The 19,885-nt window shown below is 44.6% G+C and overlaps 1 protein-coding gene across 2 annotated transcripts in view; it reads right to left on the bottom strand.

Moving 5' to 3' along the window:
• Nucleotides 1–1,952: 1,952 nt before the first annotated feature.
• The window catches only part of PGM1 (phosphoglucomutase 1), a 92,595-nt gene continuing 74,662 nt past the window's right edge, over nt 1,953–19,885 (bottom strand). For both annotated transcript variants that reach the window (XM_068239327.1, XM_068239326.1), the window contains exons 8-11: nt 15,624–15,759; nt 11,459–11,642; nt 8,485–8,619; nt 1,953–2,199 (exon numbers count right to left, since the gene is read on the bottom strand). In XM_068239327.1, the coding sequence (XP_068095428.1) occupies nt 2,110–2,199; nt 8,485–8,619; nt 11,459–11,642; nt 15,624–15,759 (545 nt within the window). In that variant the 3' untranslated portion in view covers nt 1,953–2,109. The remainder of the gene's footprint in view (nt 2,200–8,484; nt 8,620–11,458; nt 11,643–15,623; nt 15,760–19,885) is intronic.

The following is a 19,885-nucleotide window of genomic DNA, read 5'->3' on the forward strand; positions in this document are numbered from 1 at the left end:
CTGGACATAATAGAAGGGGCAGTGGGATGGCCGAGACATGCAAAAAGTGCTCAAGAAATCTGGGCGCACCTTGCAAAGCCATAGGCCGTAATGTGAATTACAGCTATAGCGGTGCTCAGACAGACAGTAATTTGGGCACTGTCAAAAGACTGAGCCCAAATTACTATAAAAACAGCATAATCCAGCCGACAGCAATGGCTGGCAGCCGAATTACAGATTTCTCCAGCCCTGGAGGGGGAACACTAATTAACCCCACCGGGACCTTTGCAGGAGCAGGGTGAGCAGTTTTTGACCCTGCGCCCAAACCCTGCCATTGCACCTGTTCCTATGGAGCGAACATGTTATATTTAGCAATTTTCTGTCCTAGTTTGATAAAAATAAATAAGACTGCAGCATAAGAGCCAACTAGGACTTGAGCCACGTACACACATCCAATCTTGGTTGGCCGCTTTTACTTTCTAGGTGCAGTACAAGAGCTAACCTACACAATGTGTTTTTAGTATTCAAAATTTGTTACTACATGGAAGAGCTAAAATTGACCACTCAATCAAGGTTGGACAGGTGTACCAGGCTTGAGGGTGCATACACACATCCAATTTTGATTGGCCAATTTTAAGACCCCAATGTAGTATGGGAGCTTACTTCCACAATCTGTTCACTCTAAAGCTTTGTACACACCTTTAGTTTTGATTGGCCTTCATATATTATGAGTTCAACAGATTTTGAATACTATGAACAGATTGTGTAGGTTAACACTCATACTAGATGGAGGTGGTAATTGGTCTGTGATTGGCCAATCAAAATTGAAGGTGTCTGGTACCAGTCTTAAAGCCTGGTACACACATCCAATTTTAATTGACCAATTGTACCAACTCCATCTAGTATGAGGGCAAACCACTTTTGAATACCGCAAATTTTTAATAATGCAATTTACTCTGGGAGGAATGTGTATTTTAAATTTTACAATTTTTCAGAGTAGCAGTGTTTGATATTAACCACCCTGGCGTTCTATTGATTGCGCCAGGGTGGCTGCGCAGCAGTATTTTTTGTTTTTTAAATCATGTAGCTAGCCCCCCTCCCTGCGGCATCCCTCCCACCCCTCCGATCGTCGCCGGCGATCAAGCCCATCCGGAAATCCCGTTCTGAACGGGATTTCCTTTAGGGCTTCCCCCGTCGCCATGGCGATGAACGGAATGACATCATCAACGTCGTGACATCACAGGGAGTCCCGATCCACCCCTCAGTGCTGCCTGGCACTGATTGGCCAGGCTGCGCACAGGGTCTCGAGGGGGGGTGTTACGCGGCGGGTAGCGGCGCATTGGGGGCGATCGTCCCCAACACGCAGCTAGCAAAGTGCTAGCTGCGCGTTTAAAAAAAAAATACGAAAATTGGCCCACCAGGGCCTCAGCGGTGCCCTGCGGTGGTTATGGACGAGCTCAGCTCGTCCATACCGCCAAGGAGGTTAAAGTGGTGTGAAATTCAGCATTTCCTCTTTTTTCTAAGAGATAGGAATAAAATCTACTACTACTAAAAAAATGTTATCTCATTTTTTTTTATGTGTACATTATTTTGTCAGATACATTTAGTAAACATTAGCAAACTGCTGAAACTGAGCTGCACTTAGCTGAGAAGCAGACAGAGCTGAGAAGGGTTCACTAGATAGATTTTAATATATAAATACAGCAGCGATGCACTAAAATGCAATGTCAGCTTTCAGGGCAGATAAACTGTACTTTGGGAATTTGTAAACGGATAACATTACTTGTGCACAAAAAGCAATTAAGATAACTGTATGGGTAATAAAAAGTAATAAAAATGTTTTTAATTGAATGTTATGTCAGGGTTTTATCCCACTTTAAATACTTGCAATGTATAGAGCTGGACTAAAGGGATTGCCTTTTTTCCTCCATAAAAGTGAAATTTTAAAAACGTAAAGAAAACAAAACTCCCGATTATAGTTTCCAAATAAATTTACTTTCTTTAGCTTCCATCTCCACCTCAGACATAATGGAGATAGGACACTACATGGACAGACACAGTACAGGACAGGGGTCTATGGGGACAGGTAAACAGAAATGCATTTGCCAGTGGTGATGCACTCTCCTCCTCTTATGTAATGACTGTGGGCGCTGTGCGGCCTGTCCTCTCTTCAAGCTTGGACAGTTTAAGTGCTATTGTGACCAGAGGAGCCAGCATGACCTGCAAGGAAGAAGAAAACACAGTGTTAGGGTGGCCAGGGTGAGACCTACAAGTGGTAATTTTGTCCAGAGCTATATAGACACCATACAAACAATAATTAACTCTCTGCACTCAAACACTCAAAGCAAGCTGGCCTGGGACTCTAGTAATGATTGAAACCACTACAAACTTGCAGTTTGTATTGGGTTGCACAAATGGAGGATATGCGCTTCCAAAATGGACTGCATCCAATAGCATTCTGTACTAAACCTTTTCATCAGCGTTGAGGTTCCCTCTGTTCCAGAGAGTCCTTATTCTACCCACACCAGTCAGAAAGCAAGCAATTCAAGCTCTTCTGCTCCTATGCCAGCACAGCCCATTTATGTAATGGTGTGAGTAGTGAAGATTGTCGCTCGCTGGAGATTTTAGGCTGATTCATGTTCATGCATATGTTCCGTTTTAGGCCGGTTTTACATCTGTTACTTGCGATTGTGGTGCGACACTCCGCCTACATTGCATAAAACATCATTCATATGACCCTGTGGCAGAGTGCACCATCCGGGTCACACACACACACCTCCGCCCTTTGCTGCCCCTCGCCTAGTGACATACCCCTGCTACACAGGAAGTCCGTCACTGGGCTTCCCAGTCGTATTCACGTCGTTCTGCACGTGCCCACCGCCAACATGTTTTAAAATTTCTGTGCTGCCCATTGACTGTCATTACTTCCGCTGCATGGCCACGGAAGTCTGACGAGAATGCGCTGTCGACCTTCCAACGTGGAAAGTGTGCTAGGCCCTATTGCCTTGCGTTGTCATTGCGTTAACCTGCAGTAAAACACTTGCAAGGAAAGTGTAAAAGGGGCGGCAAGGTAAAACCGGACAGGCCTGAGATTGCATTTCAGGTTCAAGAGCATTAAATGTCTGCTTGCTTGCTGACAGGTAAGGGTTGAGTAGGGACCCTTTCGAATGGAGGGAACCTCAACGCTGGTGAAAGGGTTTAGCACAGAATGCTTTTGCATGCATTTCATTTTTGAAAATGAGGCACAGTAGTCTCACTAGAGAGCCCAGACTCAGGGAGAGGAAACACTGGAGTCTCACTAGAGAGCCCAGTCTCAGGAAGAGGAGGCACTGGAGTCTCCCAAGAGAGCCCAGTCTCAGGAAGAGGAGGCACTGGAGTCTCCCAAGAGAGCCCAGTCTCAGGGAGAGGAGGCACTGGAGTCTCCCAAGAGAGCCCAGTCTCAGGGAGAGGAGGCACTGGAGTCTCCCAAGAGAGCCCAGTCTCAGGGAGAGGAGGCACTGGAGTCTCCCAAGAGAGCCCAGTCTCAGGGAGAGGAGGCACTGGAGTCTCCCAAGAGAGCCCAGTCTCAGGGAGAGGAGGCACTGGAGTCTCCCAAGAGAGCCCAGTCTCAGGGAGAGGAGGCACTGGAGTCTCCCAAGAGAGCCCAGTCTCAGGGAGAGGAGGCACTGGAGTCTCCCAAGAGAGCCCAGTCTCAGGGAGAGGAGGCACTGGAGTCTCCCAAGAGAGCCCAGTCTCAGGGAGAGGAGGCACTGGAGTCTCCCAAGAGAGCCCAGTCTCAGGGAGAGGAGGCACTGGAGTCTCCCAAGAGAGCCCAGTCTCAGGGAGAGGAGGCACTGGAGTCTCCCAAGAGAGCCCAGTCTCAGGGAGAGGAGGCACTGGGGTCTCACAAGAGAGCCCAGTCTCAGGGAGAGGAGGCACTGGAGTCTCACAAAAGAGCCCAGTCTCAGGGAGAGGAAACACTGGAGTCTCACAAGAGAGCCCAGTCTCAGGGAGAGGAGGCAGAAGACAATTCAGTCTCAGTGAGAGCAGGCACAGGTCAGAAAAGCTGTTAATGGCGTAAGATTTTACTGATTATTACAACAACACTGACACTGATATTAAACGCACTTAATTAGAGTAATAAGAAAGCAAGATCCACATGCTGCTCTTATAACTGAGCCTGGTATTCTATTTTAAGGCCATGTCCCTTGTGGTCTATTTCCAGTAACCTGTGTCAGAGCCACCTGCAGACGACAGAAACAGCAGCCTTGGCCAAAAACCGCAGAGGAGAAGAGGGAGGAATTCAGCTCTGGCAACCAGTAGGAGACAGTAACTTGGAAACACACGGAAGAAATTAGGAATTAAGGGCTCATTAAGAGTTCAGGCCAAAAACAGTCTCTGCTTAAGCATCCTGCAGCATTCACCTAAGGCCAGGGTGAGAGCAGGGCGGGTTGGGATGAGGTCAGCTGTGCTTAAGCCATCGATGTAGGCGGTAAATGTGATTTAAATGGCAATCATATTGTAAAGAAATAAAATGAAGGAAAAACTCTGTCACATGTGGGCTTCAAAATGACATTTTTTTTTAATACAGAGTAATTTTCCAGATGAAGGCTGAACTCAAGGCTAATATTAAAAAAAAAAAAAAAAAAAAGACACAACTTAATCCAGTTATATATAAGAAGGCAAATTGAAGTGATTTTTTTTTTTTCACTCACTTGGTTTATTATGAAAATAACATTTTGTAGTTTTTTTTTTAATTCTGATATTTGTACTGAGCGCCACCTGCTGGTTTGGCTGGTAAGCTTTGCAAGCAGAAAAGAGTCTTGCTCTACCACTGCAGTTAACAGATCTTCAGCATTATAGATGCCAAGTATCTTGACTTATGGTGACTGTCAATTATATTCTTCTATTCACTGTGTACTTCTTGTATCTTAAGCTAAGTACCCACGGCCAGATGGATCAGGGTCTCTGCCGAATGAGGTTTCCCGATGCATCCGGCAGAATCTGCAAGCCTCATTGGCCCAGTTTTAAACAAATGATCGCGTAAATGTTTACACAGTCGTGGCAAAACCGTCAAAAGTCAATGGGGGTCTGAACAATCCGCCGCAATTTAATCTAAACGATTGCCACGGGTGCCATGCGTTGTGAAATATCTTTTAACATATTTTTGTTAGACGATGTTGCGTGATATCGTGGGGAAAAAAAAATAGTTTGCTGCAAAAAAAAAAAATACAAACAAACACGACGTGTGTATGGGCCTCTACACTTACTACTTAGCAATAGAAAATGAAACAAGGATTAATAGATAGCTCGAGAGTCAGGATACATCTGCATAGTGGTAGGAAATCCCCCGGTATGAGACAGTCATGCAGTATGTACCAGCAGAGGATGTAGCTCCTGCAACTGCACAATTAGGCCACTCTCTCAGCCACTGCGTGAGCCCTTCACTGGTGGTAGTGATTTCTGCCATGTGCACTATGAATAATAGCGATCATTCAAAAACAGAAAAACTCTGTCCCGTTCTCCTTTGCTTCCATCTGGCTCACTCTACTGTAGGCGGGATGAACTTTACAGGGGGGCGGGGCATGGCACAAGAAAGGTGCAAAGGATTCTAGGACTTATCCTGTAACCAATTGCCTAGTAATCATTTATACAGCAGACTGCACAAAATTCCTGACAAGTGGAAAAAGCCCCATCCACTTGTATTAATTATGCGAATTTGCATGCGGACAATGCATGCGAATTCGCGTTAGTGGAAACAGGCCCTTGGTGTCGCAGTGATGTTTGGGAGAAGTGAGGAGGACTTGTCATGGAAGGTAGCTAAAATACAGCTCAGGGGTAGCAGCTAAATTCTGAATAAAGTTCAGTGAAGTAGCAAGCTGTGCTAAACCCTGCTTGCTCACATTTACTTAGCATCCTGCACTACAAACCCATGGCAGTAAGCCAGGCTAATGTACTACAGGGTGTTCTCCTGACAGTCTCCGTTGTGGAAGATGTCCCACAAACAGATAAAGGTTGCTGTTACTGGTTCTCCTCCCCCTCCTCTCCCAGTGAAAGCAGAGCCCCTCTGACTCGCTATCAGTGAGGAACGTGAGCATCCCCCTTTCTCCTCCCTCTCACCTCCACTGCTCCTGGAAAGTGTCCCAGCACTGTCCCGTGACAAGGACTGTCCATGAAGGATGCAGGGGAGCTCAGTCCTGCCACCTGTGTAGAAGGAGAGCGACGGAAGTCGCTGGCCTGCCTCACTGTTTTTTCTTTTACCAACAGTGCTGGCTCATCTGCAGCAACAGCGGCTCCCTATCACATACAGAGCTGGAAGGAAGGAGCCGCTGCACACCAGCCCTCACTGCCGCTATAAACATACACCTTTATCCCACTCTCGAACACTTCCTGGTCACAGGAGGCGGGATCTGCAGAGCGTACCACACAACTTCAATGCACGAGGGGGAGAAGGGACATTCCAGCAGCTAGTAAGCCGCCTATCAGATGCCACCCGCCTGTAGGCACGTGCCTAGGGTGCCTAATGGTAAATCCAGCCCTGCATCCTTGTTCAGCAGGACAGCCAGGCAATGGGCTCTATTCACAATCACACATGCGGTAAGAGATTTTTGACCGCTACATTACCGCCAGTGATAATTTCCACATTTTTTCCACATTCCACATTATTCTACACAAAAAAGAAACTTATATAAAAAAAAAAAAGTCCAGCAAACAGCGATCAAGGCTCCAGACTACATTTAGGTCAATAGGAAGCAAATTATATCACCAAGTACTAGTAGGCGATACAAAATCGGAAGTTAAGTCAAAAATAATGTGCGCCTTTTTGTTTGTGAATTTATTTTTTGCGGGAATTACGGACTTTTGCGGACTTTTACCGCACGCCGCACCTTTTACGCATGCGGGTAAACAATGTGTACAATTTTACGCATGCGGTAAATAAACATGCATAAAATGTTGTGAATGCCAAGATTTGCAGATTTCAGCATGCGGAAAAGGATTGTGAATAGAGCCCGATGTGCATTACTGAGAAGGAAGTAAACATGTCAGCCTCCATGTCCCTCTCACCTCGGGTTCCCTTTAAAGAGATGCTGTAGTGACAACAAACAGTTAACTATCGGTAACCCCAGGTAGAGAGGGACAGGCACTTGCGCTCTAGGAGATATTTTCTCCTATCCTCATTAGTACAGTAAGCAGAATGCAAGAGGAAAGTCGGCACATGCAAATGCGTAGCAGTAAAAAAGCTTTATTCTTGCGGCTTCATGCGATTAGCATAACGACACACAGTTGATAAAAATTGTCCTACCCGTTACTCCATGTGGCTGTGGGGTGAGGTGGGAGCAGTGGGGGCCGCCTTACGACCGTTTCGCTCTCTTGAGTGTCTTCAGAGGCAATGCGCATTTGCATGTGCCGACTTTCCTCTTGCATTCTGCTTACCATGACCTGCTGTTTTCAAGTCTGAGCACGCTATTTGTAGCATGACCCGTTACTAATCCTCTAAGAGGCACCCTACTTTAGTCCCAGTGCATGTTGATTGACAGTTGCAGTGCCGGTTTTGTGTATCTACTTAAGTGTTCTCATTAGTACAGTGGTAGCATTAATTTTAGTAATAAGTGTTTCAAGTGAGAAAATATTTGGGTGCAATACCAATACCAGCCTCCTCATTCTGAATGCTGTAAATCCTGCACACCTTTATTTCCTGGTAAGGGGAAGGAGCACTTGCTTTATGTCACTTGGGAGGAGGAGGGTGGTGCTGTCTGATCATGCTGCCCTAAAATGTACGCATGAGCAGTACGATTCTGTGCTGTGAGATTTCCTATTCTATAATGCTGAGCGCGATATCTCCTCAGCCACGCCTCCTACACGCCCCAAATTTTAAGGGTATGAAGTGAAGGGGACCCCCAAACTCCATCTGTGAAATTGCAGCTCCTCAGGTCCGCGCATGCGCAGAAGGCTGAGCCAGTTACTGGGGCTGATTGTCACTGAGCGGCAGACTGCGGGAGGACAGGACTCGCATGTGCTTACGGGGCTGGAGGAAGCCCCGGGTATCGATTCGTTCTATTTCTTAGTCTCTGGTACACTTTAAGATTTTTGTTTGAATTACCTGGTCTCTTTTTCCCGCTTCATCAGGCTCAGCCCGGCTCTCAGTCTTCAAGGACAACAATTACACAATAAAGCAAAATGGAGGCGTGTTCTCATGGCAAAGCACCGGTATAGCTGTTGCCAGAGATGGATTAACATGAAATGGGGCCCTAGGCAAGGTAGTAAGCTTCGACTCCCGCTAATGGTCCTTTTGGGTAATCTGAAATTGGGGAGGAGACAGAGAGTGGCAGTTGGGCGTTCTGACACCCACTATGCCCCAGACACCTGCCTAGGGTGCCTTGTGAATGATCCGGCTCTGGCTGTAGAATATGGCAATGTTACGTTACAACAGTTGTAAAGACCACAGTTATGTGACTGCTTGAGACATCCATATTTATAAGAGATCAGCAATGCTGGACAGCGGTAAACTCCGTTCTGGTCACTCACCTGAGGATCTTCATATATTTTGGGTGCGTCCTTCTCATAGCTGTCTATATATAACCTGACAGTTGCTCCGGCACTGCCGGTACCACTCAGGCGGAAGATAATACGGGAGCCATCAGTGAAGATGATCCTTAATCCCTGGGGGAAAAAAAAGAAATAAATTGTTATGCATTTACTGGCTTTGCAATCCACTAATAATACCCCAATGGCTGGTTTCCTCCCAGGTGTATACATGTGTCCCCCATGCCTGTGTGCAGTATTCAATGCTCACCTGTCACACCACTATAAATCCTGGCCGTGTCCGGTGTCACCGTGAGTACATGTACCACTGCATGCGCTAGAGTCACATAGTACAGGTGCTCACGGTGACACCCGACACTGAGGGGTGGGGAGGGCAAGATTTGTGCTGGAGTGTGACAGGCGAGCCTTCAACACTGCACATAAGCACAGGGAAGCAGGGCCAATTCAGTAACAATTGGGCCCTAGGGCAAAATTAGCCTGGGGAGCAACAGTTAAGATGGGGAGGGACACCTTAGGGGCCCCTACAGGCTCTGGGGCAATTGCCCATTTTTTCCTATGGTAGCTCCGGCCCTGCAAGGAAGGGAGGGGTACACATATACACTTGGTGAGGGCGGGGCAGCAACTGTTCCATCAGAGAGGGATCTATCTAATGGTTGATCTGGTGGTGGCACACTGAGTGATGTATGGCCACCTTAAAGTGTAACTGTCGGGCATAAAATCAAAATTCTTTATTTTTATCTGGTAAACCAGTAATAAGGATGCTAACCAGGCAATCCAAAAGTTAAAATCACTATTATTTTTCTTGTTGATAAATGATCATTCCCCAGTTTACCTGACTTATTTGGTACACACACAATTTGGTACGCAAAAAGGAAGTTGCAAACCATGCTGGGTTGTCCTTTTTTGCTTCTTTACTTCCCCTCATACTTAACTAATGCAGCCTGAGTAGCTGAAGCCTCTTACCCTCCCATTTTCCCCTCCCACACCTCTGTTCCTCTCTGATTGGCCAGTATTTTTCATGCTGAGACAATGCACTTTCGATTGTGTATGCATTGCCCACCCTTCACTATCAGGCAGTGGAGAGTAAGGGAGGAAATGACATCAGTATTGGCTTCAAAATAGCCACAGTTAAATTGGGAAATGCTAAGAAGGATTTTCTCTTTTTTATATGTAGAAAAATCACTAAAATCAAACGTGGACAGTGCAATACATATGTTACGTAAATAGAGCAGGTATTTATTATCTTATATATGTGTTGTTTTTTTCTGAGATAGTATGGCTGACAGCTCCTCTTTAACTAATAGCCTATAAATAAACCTGAAGTAAAAGTAAACTATGGTGTTCTCCCCAGGCTCTTTTAACTGGCTAATTTTGGTGAGCACCCGGCTGTCATCAGCTCACCTCCTCATCCTCCTCCTATGCTGTAAGCAAAGTTGCACCGCCCCCTGCATTTCCCCAGGTGTGCCCCACCTGGCTACTTTTTCATGCCACCTAGCTGGAAAAAAATTCAGGAGAACTAATAAGATGAACAATGGGATCTATAGAATAATTCCAAATCTGACTTTTCTAGAGTCTAAAGGCTCATACACACATCAGACCATAGTCTTTGGAAAATGAAAGATCACAGACCAATTTTACCCCCTTCCATGTAGTATGAGAGCCATACCTACACAGTCTTTTCTATGGAGCTGAACTCCCCATCAGACAGAAATCTTTGCAAGATGCTGCACATTAAGATGCTGTACACCAGGGGTCCCCAAACGTTTTGGGTCGAGGGCCGGGTCAACGTACTTCAGACTGCTGGGGGGCCGGAGCAGATGAAAGTCAGTTAAACAAGGTGTGTATGAGGATCTGCAGATCTCAAGACTATGAATGCAATTTGCAGGAACGGCTCTTTGGCAGGAACAGATCTTTTGCAGATACTGATCTTTTGTGTCTGTACAGCATCTGTGTGTGCAGCATCTTGCAAAGATTTTTTTCTGATGTGGAGTTCAGCTCCATAGAAAAGACTGTGTAGAGTATGGCTCTCATACTACATGGAAGGGTGGTAAGATTGGTCTGTGATCTTTTATTTTCCAAAGACTATAGTCCGATGTGTGTATGAGCCTTTATACTCTTATTTTGGTTAAAAATAATTTTTTTTTTTAAAAGTCACATTATGGCCTATGGCGGCACATGGTGTGCCCAAATTGGTGTGCCCAAAATTGTTGTACAGTTTTGCACAGTTTCGTTTTTATTGACGTCTAATGACTTATCGGGAGAACTGTGCTGTTGTCTCTGCAGAGAAACAGCGATTTATAGCCCTGCGTTATTTACAGAGAAAATATTCACTCCCGTTGGGTGGCTCAACTCCTTTTTTACCCATGCACTAGCTGAATTTGCAGTAGAGTGGAAACAAGCTATAGTAAGCTGGGCAAGCTATAGTGATACATGGGCTTTTATTTAAACCAAATTTAATGGAAAGCAGCCCGAGTTGGTTGGGAACACCCGAAACTGCAGTCGTCAACTATGTCAGGAATACCTCTTGTAGCGACCAAAAGCTGTAATTAAGCCCATTGGGCTACAGAATACACATTTGACTGGATAAGCCCATTAAACTTATTTATTTTTATTTAGTATTTATATAGCACTGACCTCTTCCACAGTGCTTTAGACAGCATAAAGCCTTGTCACTAGCTGTCCCTCAGAGGGGGCTCACAATCTGATCCCTACCACAGGCACGTGTCCATCATGGTCTAAGGTCAATCTGGGGCAAGCCAATTAACCAATCAATATATTTTTGGGATGTGGGAGGAAACCAAAGTGCCTAAAGAAAACCTACACAAACATGGTGTCCTGGCCCAGAGTGTTCTTGCCATGCACTGCAATCCAAGCAAGCTATCCACTACGCCCATGTGAATTTGAATAACTTTGAATCAAAACCTCTCTCATTTTACAGCAATAAAAAGAGCCAAACCTGGTTTCTTGAAATGCTCCCGTCAACAGGGTCGCTGTATTCAAAGTTATCAGCTTTCTCAACAGTGTAAACTTTGTCGCCAACTGCCAAATTCTGTCCTATAAAGCTGCGGTCGAACATGATTGTTTCCAGGTCCTTCATCATCTTGTTGGCCCCATCTGAGTCCACTTCCTCATAGTCATACCTGCAGGACAGGAGAAGGTCAGAAACTGGTGATGGCCTTTCTCAGTTCAAATACTGTAACTATGAATCTGTGGGACCCCTTGTAGTCTAGGGAAGAGTTTTTTTCAACATAATTATGGCATGAACAGCTTTATGAAAGATGGTGTTTGACAAGTACTCATACTTATATAGCGTACTTGAGGAAAGTTAATGTACATGTTCCCAACAAAGGACAGGCCCCTAAGCGTACTTAAAGCATAACTTCTATTGGTTCGTTAAATTATAAAAGAGCAGTCACACATATCAATAGCACCAACAAGTAGATACAAATAACCGTGTCCATAGATCGTGACATAGTTCAGGTGTGAGCTACACAATGGATATAGAGGGAACCCCTCATACACCTGTATCAACCTCCTAGGAGACCAGTCTCTCTATCGCTCACACCTCAGCAGACAGATAGATACAGAATATATATATATATATATATATACACACACACACACACACACACACACACACACATATATATATATATATATACACACACACACACACACACACACACACACACACACACACACACACACACACACACACACACACACACACACACACACACAGTGAAAGTGCAAACAAAGTAACAACCCCCCCCCCCCCCCCCCACCACCAAAATTCTAACATAATGACTGTCAGCACATCAGCCCCTGCCAGAGCGACACAGTTATTTGTGTCTACCTATCAGTGCTATTGATATGCATGGCTGCTCGGATATATTTAAAGGAGTTATCAGGCATTCTAAAAGAAAATAAGTGCTATTTACCCGGGGCTTCCTCCAGCCCCAAGCTCCCAGCATGTCCCTCGCCGCAGCTCTGCAGTCAGCCGTTCGGCGCCACTGCTTCCCGGTCCCCCGGCGATGACGTCAAGCCGACCTAGAGGTCGGCCTGTACTGCACCCGCGCGAGCGGCGCTGTCAATCACCGCCAAGTGGATCGGAGCGGACTGCGCAGTACAGGAGGTCGGCTTGACGTCATCGCCGGGGACCGGGAGGCAGCGGCGGCGAACGGTTGACGGCGGAGCTGCGGTGAGGGACATGCTGGGTAAGTAGCACTTATTTTCTTTTAAATTGCCTTGATAACTCCTTTAAACAAACCAATAAAAGTTAAGTTTTAAGGCCTCTTGCACACTGCATGCATTTCAGATTCCGATTCCGCTTTTTAATCTGTTTTTACATCCGATTCCGATTTTTAATCTTAACTGAATGCTGCGTTTTTTGATCCGTTTTTCTGTTGAATGTATTCAGGGAAAATCGGAAACAGAATCGGAAACGGAATCGGAAAACGGATTTGCAGTGTGCAGGGAGCCTTAGTTACGTTTTTAAGTTTTTGCCATTTATCTAAAAAAGGGTTCACTACCGTAAGAGTGATTAAAATGTGGAATGTATTACCAGAGGTAGGGTACTTTTGGCAAATTCAATATCTGTGTTTAAAATAAACCTAAACTCTTGCACAGGACAGAAGGAAAGCATAGATAAATGCACCCTGTATGCATTTAGAGAATTTAGCTATGTTAGCTAGCTATTTAGCTGATGTTAACCGTATGTCTGCTTCCATGAAAGCAGAAACACTGAAGCAGACACACTGCAGATTTATTACAGAATTTGTATCAGCTGTAAGAAATAAGTGTTTTCTTTAAAGGTTATTATTCTGTTGCTTATCTTTTAGTGCTGAGAGGTAGTTCTGAGGTCAGGTCCACTTTAAAGCGACTCCGAGCACCTCTCATGGGCATGCCTTTAAGACTCTGACCAGTACTGCAAAGTACTTAAAGATGCATACCTTTCTGTAGCTTGTGCTCTCCTCTTTCATTTGATACATGAATCGCTGTTCTACACCAAATAGTTTTCAATTTAAAAATCGCGGCTGCCATCTTATCTATGTTATCACTTCCAGGTCATCCCTGTCTTCTCTGATAGAGAAGTGCATCACTGAATGAAGCAGGAAGAGGAAGTGACACGCATGGCCATTGCAAGAGGCTCCTCCCAAGGGGGTCATAGTATGACTTTGTTGGAAGTCATCTGGCTTAAAGGCATGTCCATGAGAGGTGGTTGGAGTCCTCGGAGCCTCTTAATGGCTCCAGGACGTTTTTATAAGTTAAAGAGACACTGAAGCGAAAAAAAAATTATGATATTATGATTTGTATGTGTAGTACAGCTAAGAAATAAAACATTAAGATCAGATACATCAGTCTAATTGTTTTCAGTACAGGAAGAGTTGAGAAACTCCAGTTGTTATCTCTATGCAAACAAGCCATTAAGCTCTCCGACTAAGTTAGTCGTGGAGAGGGCTGTTATCTGACTTTTATTATCTCAACTGTAAGTGAACTGTTTACTTTTTCTCTGCTAGAGGAGAGGTCATTACTTCACAGACTGCTCTGAAAGACTCATTTTGAATGCTGAGTGTTGTGTAATCTGCACATATTATAGAATGAGGCAATGTTAGAAAAAACACTATATACCTGAAAATAAAAGTATGAGAATATTTTCTTTGCTGCTAATTCTTCTAGTAGCTCCTCTGTTGAGCTACTCCTGCCGCCTGTCCCCCCCCCCCGTATACATTACCTGACGCTGGCTCCCGGGCATCTTCTCCACGCTGCACGGCTCTGTTCTGGCTCCATCCTGGCGCTTCCTGAGCGCCCTCTATTTGAACTTCCTGGTCACTGCAGTGACACAGGAAGCGCCGGGATGGAGCCAGCGTCAGGTAATGTATACCTGATCGGATCGGCCGCCGCTAGCGACGCGCTCCCTACCCGCGGGCGATCGAGGGTAATTTCCCGCACGGCGCGATCGACGGACCGATCCGATTTCGGGAAAAAATCGGATCGACGGGTGCGTTTACCGCGAACGATTGGCAGCAGATTCGATCCCAGGATCGAATCTGCTGTCGAAACGGCCGCAAATCGGGCCAGTGTATGGCCACCTTTAGTCATGGAGAGGGCTGTTATCTGACTTTTATTATCTCAACTGTTCCTGGACTATTTACTTTTCCTCTGCTAGAGGAGAGGTCATTACTTCACAGACTGCTCTGAAAGACTCATTTTGAATGCTGAGTGTTGTGTAATCTGCACATATTATAGAATGATGCAATGTTTGAAAAAACACTATATACCTGAAAATAAAAGTATGAGAATATTTTCTTTGCTGCTAATCTTCTAGTAATTATTCATAGTACACAACTAATTCACTATATCATATTTTTTTTTTCGCTTTAGTGTCTCTTTAAGCAGCGCTGCTGCCGCTGTGCGCGTTCCTGCACGTGTGCACGTGAGATCAGTAAAACAAAAAACACAACATAGAAAAAATACACCTTTATTTCCAAATAATATTTTGTCACCATACTTTGTACTAGGGACAGAATTAAAATCTTGTGATAACCAGGACAAATAAGCAGATACAATGCGTGGGTTTTATGTACAGTAGCAGTGTTTATATTCAAACTATAGGGGATGAAATTTGAGAAATAGTGTATTTTTTAATTTTTTCCTTGTTTTTCCCTTTAAAATGCATAGAAAAAGTAATTACTGAAAACAAATAACCCCAAAAAGCCTAATTGGTGGTGAAAAAAAAAATAGATCATTTCATTGTGATTAGTAGTGATTAAGCTATAGGCAAATGAAAGGGATGAGCACTGAAAGGTGAAAAATCGCTCTTTGTCAGTTAGGGTAAAAACCGCTTTGGGGTGAAGTGGTTAATAAAATTTAAAGATTTACATATTCTCTATGGCACTTTAAATACTTGACCAACACATTACACATTTTATTTTACTTCCATTATTTTGGGACTGCTCTCCATTAACATTGCCCCAAGGAGTTTCTGATGATGACCTGGGCTGGCCTCTAGCAGGACCGACTGCTGTAACATCCCACAATCTTCCCAACGGGACATAACTTGAAGATATTGTACATATGAATGGTGTATTAATACTTATCGAGTATGCAGAATTTCTTACCGTGTGAAGAAATTGCGCCCAAATTTCTGCCAATGATCTTTCATGATGTCTTCTACGCTCTGCTTGCGTGTGGCGATAATGGATAACCAGGCCAGGACTGCCCAGAGTCCATCTTTTTCCCTAATGTGATCGGAACCTGTTTGAACAGGTAATTAAACAAAAGTTTATACTAAAATTATTGCAAACAGCACACAATGAAAATCAAACTAAACATTTCAGTGTACAGCTCATTGAATTAAACATCTCAGGAAAAGCTACTTAATGTGGCCATACACTTAAAGATTTGCAGCAGATTCGACCATCACATAGATTTCTGTCAGATGCCTGTCAAGTCGAATCTGACAGGAATCTGATGCGTGCCACACACTAGAAAAAGATTTCCAGTAGATTTCAGAATGAAATCTATTGGAAATCTACTGTATCTAAATGCATTATTGGACCATTAGATCCAATGCAACTCTATGTGACAGCAGCAGATCGACCTAGATTTTCCATCCTGTCAGATAGATCAAATCCATCAAAAGCGGCCGCAAATCGATCAATAGATTTGATAGAATAGATTTGTGATCGATGCTATAGAATCGATCGATGGCTGAAAACAACCAGTGTATGGGCCCCTTTAGACATGCAAGGAGGAAGGCACAGGCATAATCATTCTGAGAAGATTGCAGTCTATAGTAATCACAGTCATTGGTACAGAAAGTGGCCATGGTCTGATCAAGGAACTGGCAGAGAAATTAAAAAACAAGCACTAAAGCGAGATGTTTAGACAGATCTAGAATACCATGGGTGCCCAGAGTTAAGGTGGCCATACATCAGGCAATTTGGAGGCCGATTGACCACAGATTTTCCAACATGCACGTTCGATACATGCGAATACTTTTGGCCCAAAATCAATACCATCGTCGACTGGGCATGCTTTTGGCGGCACCAATTTTTATCAAATTCGATAATTATCTAATCGGATGGTCAATCGGCTGCCAAATTATAGAACCTGCGCAGTACGTGTTCAATGACGTGAAGGCGTACGAGGATATGTGTGGCGAGGGCCACACAGGCCAGGTGGACCGCCAACTGATCAGCTGGCAGAAACTAAGTAAGCCGTGGCGGGGGAACGGAGGATCGGTTCAGCACACTGCAAGCACAAGATGGCTGCGGGGAGCTGGTCGAAGCCCCAGGTAAGTGAAACTCTTGCCTTTTTTTCAGTCAAGGATCACTTGGAGGCCCAGTGCACACCAAAAACCTCTAGCAGATCTGCAAAAAACGCTAGAGGTTTTTGAAGCAGATTTCAGAGCGATTCTAGGCAGGTTTAGAGACGTTTTCTAAACATGCCTAGCGTTTTTTGGAGCGTTTTTGTGTAACAGATTACAAATATTGTTAACAGCAAAAGCTGTTACTGAACAGCTTCTGTAACAAACGCCTAGAAAACCGATCTGATCTAGCGTTTTTCAGAGCCGTTTTCCACTTTCCTATACTTATAACATTGAGGCAGAAACGCCTCTGAAATCTAAAAAAATGCTGCAGCCCCCGAGTTTGCGTTTGTGGAAAAAACGCCCTGCTCTGGTGTGCACCAGCCCATTCACTTTCATTAGCCAAGCGGTTTTCCCCCAGCAAACGTTTCAAAAAACGCTTCAGAACCGCTTTGGTATGCACCAGCCCTAACTCTGTGTTAAATCAGTGGCTTTTTAGTCTTTAATAACCAACAAAGTCCAAATAAATGGGAGGGGGGGTTGGAAATCACAGCTAAAAAGGCATTACCCCCCTCCCAATAACTGAACCATAATTTCACCGCTCCTTTCCTTCACAAGAGGGCATTGCCTGTCGCTTGCGATTTTTGGCTCGCACACACATTTCAAAATAAAACGGTGACTTTAATTTGTACATCTGTAAAATAAAAAATAAAGACTACACCATTCAAAACGTCAGCAGCCATATAAAATGTTTACATAAAACAATAAGCCTGAAATTTATGCCTGGGCAGGATGAGAGGCGTGCGGTTAGTCACTCGCCGGGTCTCATCAATTCTCCAGCAAAACTTGAATGTTACAATTATAAAAAGAAAAAAAATATAAAGTCAGAGTTTGTGCCAATTCCGAAGAATGCATTGTTAAAAAAAAAGAAAAAAAATGTTTTCTCTGATTCAAAGCCAGACCTTAAGTACGAGTGTTCTGCTGTAACTCTGCTATAAATATAATTTTACGTTACTTCAATGTTTATGCAATTTTACATGAGGAAGACTGAAAGAATGAACCGGGGAGTTGGATGGGGGGAGGATTACACAGGCAATTAGCACGGATGGCTCGGGCTCATAAAAGCTGCGGCTATATTCAGACGCACGTTTTCCGAGACATATTGTGCATAGATTACATTTCTCTGAGAACGCTGTGCATAAAAACAGTTCAGTGTTCTCGGAAGGGCGCCACAAACAGAACAAAATCGCAAATACATATTTGTAAATTTGTTGAGGCTTCGTTCTTAAATTTCTTCTGTTATTTAATTGTATTGTTTTTTAATCTTCGGTTCCGGTTAGACTGGAAGTATCCCAGAAAATAGGTTTGTTAAAGCGGAACTAAAGAGGATTTAAAAACAAACTGTTTCACTTACCAGGGGCTTCTGCAAGCCCCCAACAGCCGTCCTGTTCCACACCGGTGCTCCACGATCCTCCGTTCTCCCGCTGCCAGCCACTTTACGTTTCGCCGCCACTGCGCCTACGCGGCTCTGGCCACACATATCCTTCGCATTCCAGTCTGCAATAGGGCTATTGCAGATGGCAACGCGTAAAAAGGATACGCTTGTGGCTCCTCGACAGTCCTTACAAGTTCAGGAACGAAACAGAGCAGCAGCGGGAGAATAGAGGATCGTGCAGGGCTGTGGAGTCGGTACAAAAATCAGACTCCAACTCCGACTTCTCAGTTTATGAAACCACCGACTCAGACTCCAGGTACCCAAATTGGCCCTGTCTCCGACTCCTTAGTCAGAAGCTCAACACACACCATACAATCTTGGTTGTACAGATTTACCAAATCTATGTAGTATAAGGGCCAACAGATTGAAAATACCTTGAATGATTGATTGGATAAGCTCTTATACTACATGAAAGTGGTAAGATTGAACAACCAAGATTGTATGGTGTGTGTTGAGCCTAAGGCAGAGTTCCTTAACCTTGTCCTCAAGGCCCACCAACAGTACATGTTTTGCAGAAAACCACAAACATACACAGGTGGAGTAATCAGTGTCTCAGCAGAGCTGATTAACTACCTCTGTGCATTTCCACAAAACATGCACTGTTGGTGGGCCTTGAGGACAGGGTTGGGGAACACTGGTCTAAGGGACTGTTTCCACTACATGCAGATTGGATGCAGAAATGACTCCAATGAATGTCTATGGTCCTGTTTCCACTAAACGCGATTTTTCTGTTGCAGATTTTCCCATAGGCATTCATTGGAGTCAGTTTTTTTTCATCCATTCTGCATCCAATCTGCGTGTAGTGGAAACAGGCCCTAATACTTACCAGGGCTGTGGATTTGGTACAAAACCATCAGACTGACTCCTCAGTTTATGAAACCTCAGACTCCAAGTACCCAAAATTGTTCCGGCTCCAACTCCACAGCCCTGGAATCGTGGAGGACCGGCGTGGGACAGGACAGCTGCTGGGGGCTTGCAGAAGCCCCAGGTAAGTTAAACAGTTTGTTTTAAAATCCTCTTCAGTTCCGCTTTAAGCTGCCAGGTCCTAGACAGCAGCTGTAATACTGGGTACACACGATGCAATTTCCCGCCTGATCGACAGGAATCGAGCGATTATTTCCGACTTGTCCGATCGGCTCCCGATTGATAAAGTGATCGATTTTGTGCACTTATAATTGGGAAATCGACCACTGTATTGATCGGGGACACTTTGGACATGTACACACGATGCAACTTCCCGTTCGATCACGCGTCAATCGGGCATGAACTTGCATCGTGTGTACCCAGCATAAGGGTACAAAAACCTTATGGTGTCAATACATCTGTGGATTTTTTGCATCGATACCTGGCTGAATCGATCATTTGATCAAATCTGCTAGAAATGAAGGGCTGGTTTACACGGACGTGTTGCTGGCATTAAACGCGGCATTTTAAAAATAAGGGCTGGTTCAGATGGATGTCTGCCGAGCTTTTGCTTGGCACCGCGGTCAAACGCCAGCGTTTAGATGCTAGCTTTTGAAGGCTTTTGGGAAGCCTTCAAGGCTAGTGGTTTGGGTCCCTACAGTGGTCTCCCAGCA

Source organism: Hyperolius riggenbachi, chromosome 6 (genome assembly GCF_040937935.1).
Source record: "Hyperolius riggenbachi isolate aHypRig1 chromosome 6, aHypRig1.pri, whole genome shotgun sequence".
In the NCBI taxonomy this organism is placed as follows: Eukaryota; Metazoa; Chordata; class Amphibia; order Anura; family Hyperoliidae; genus Hyperolius; species Hyperolius riggenbachi.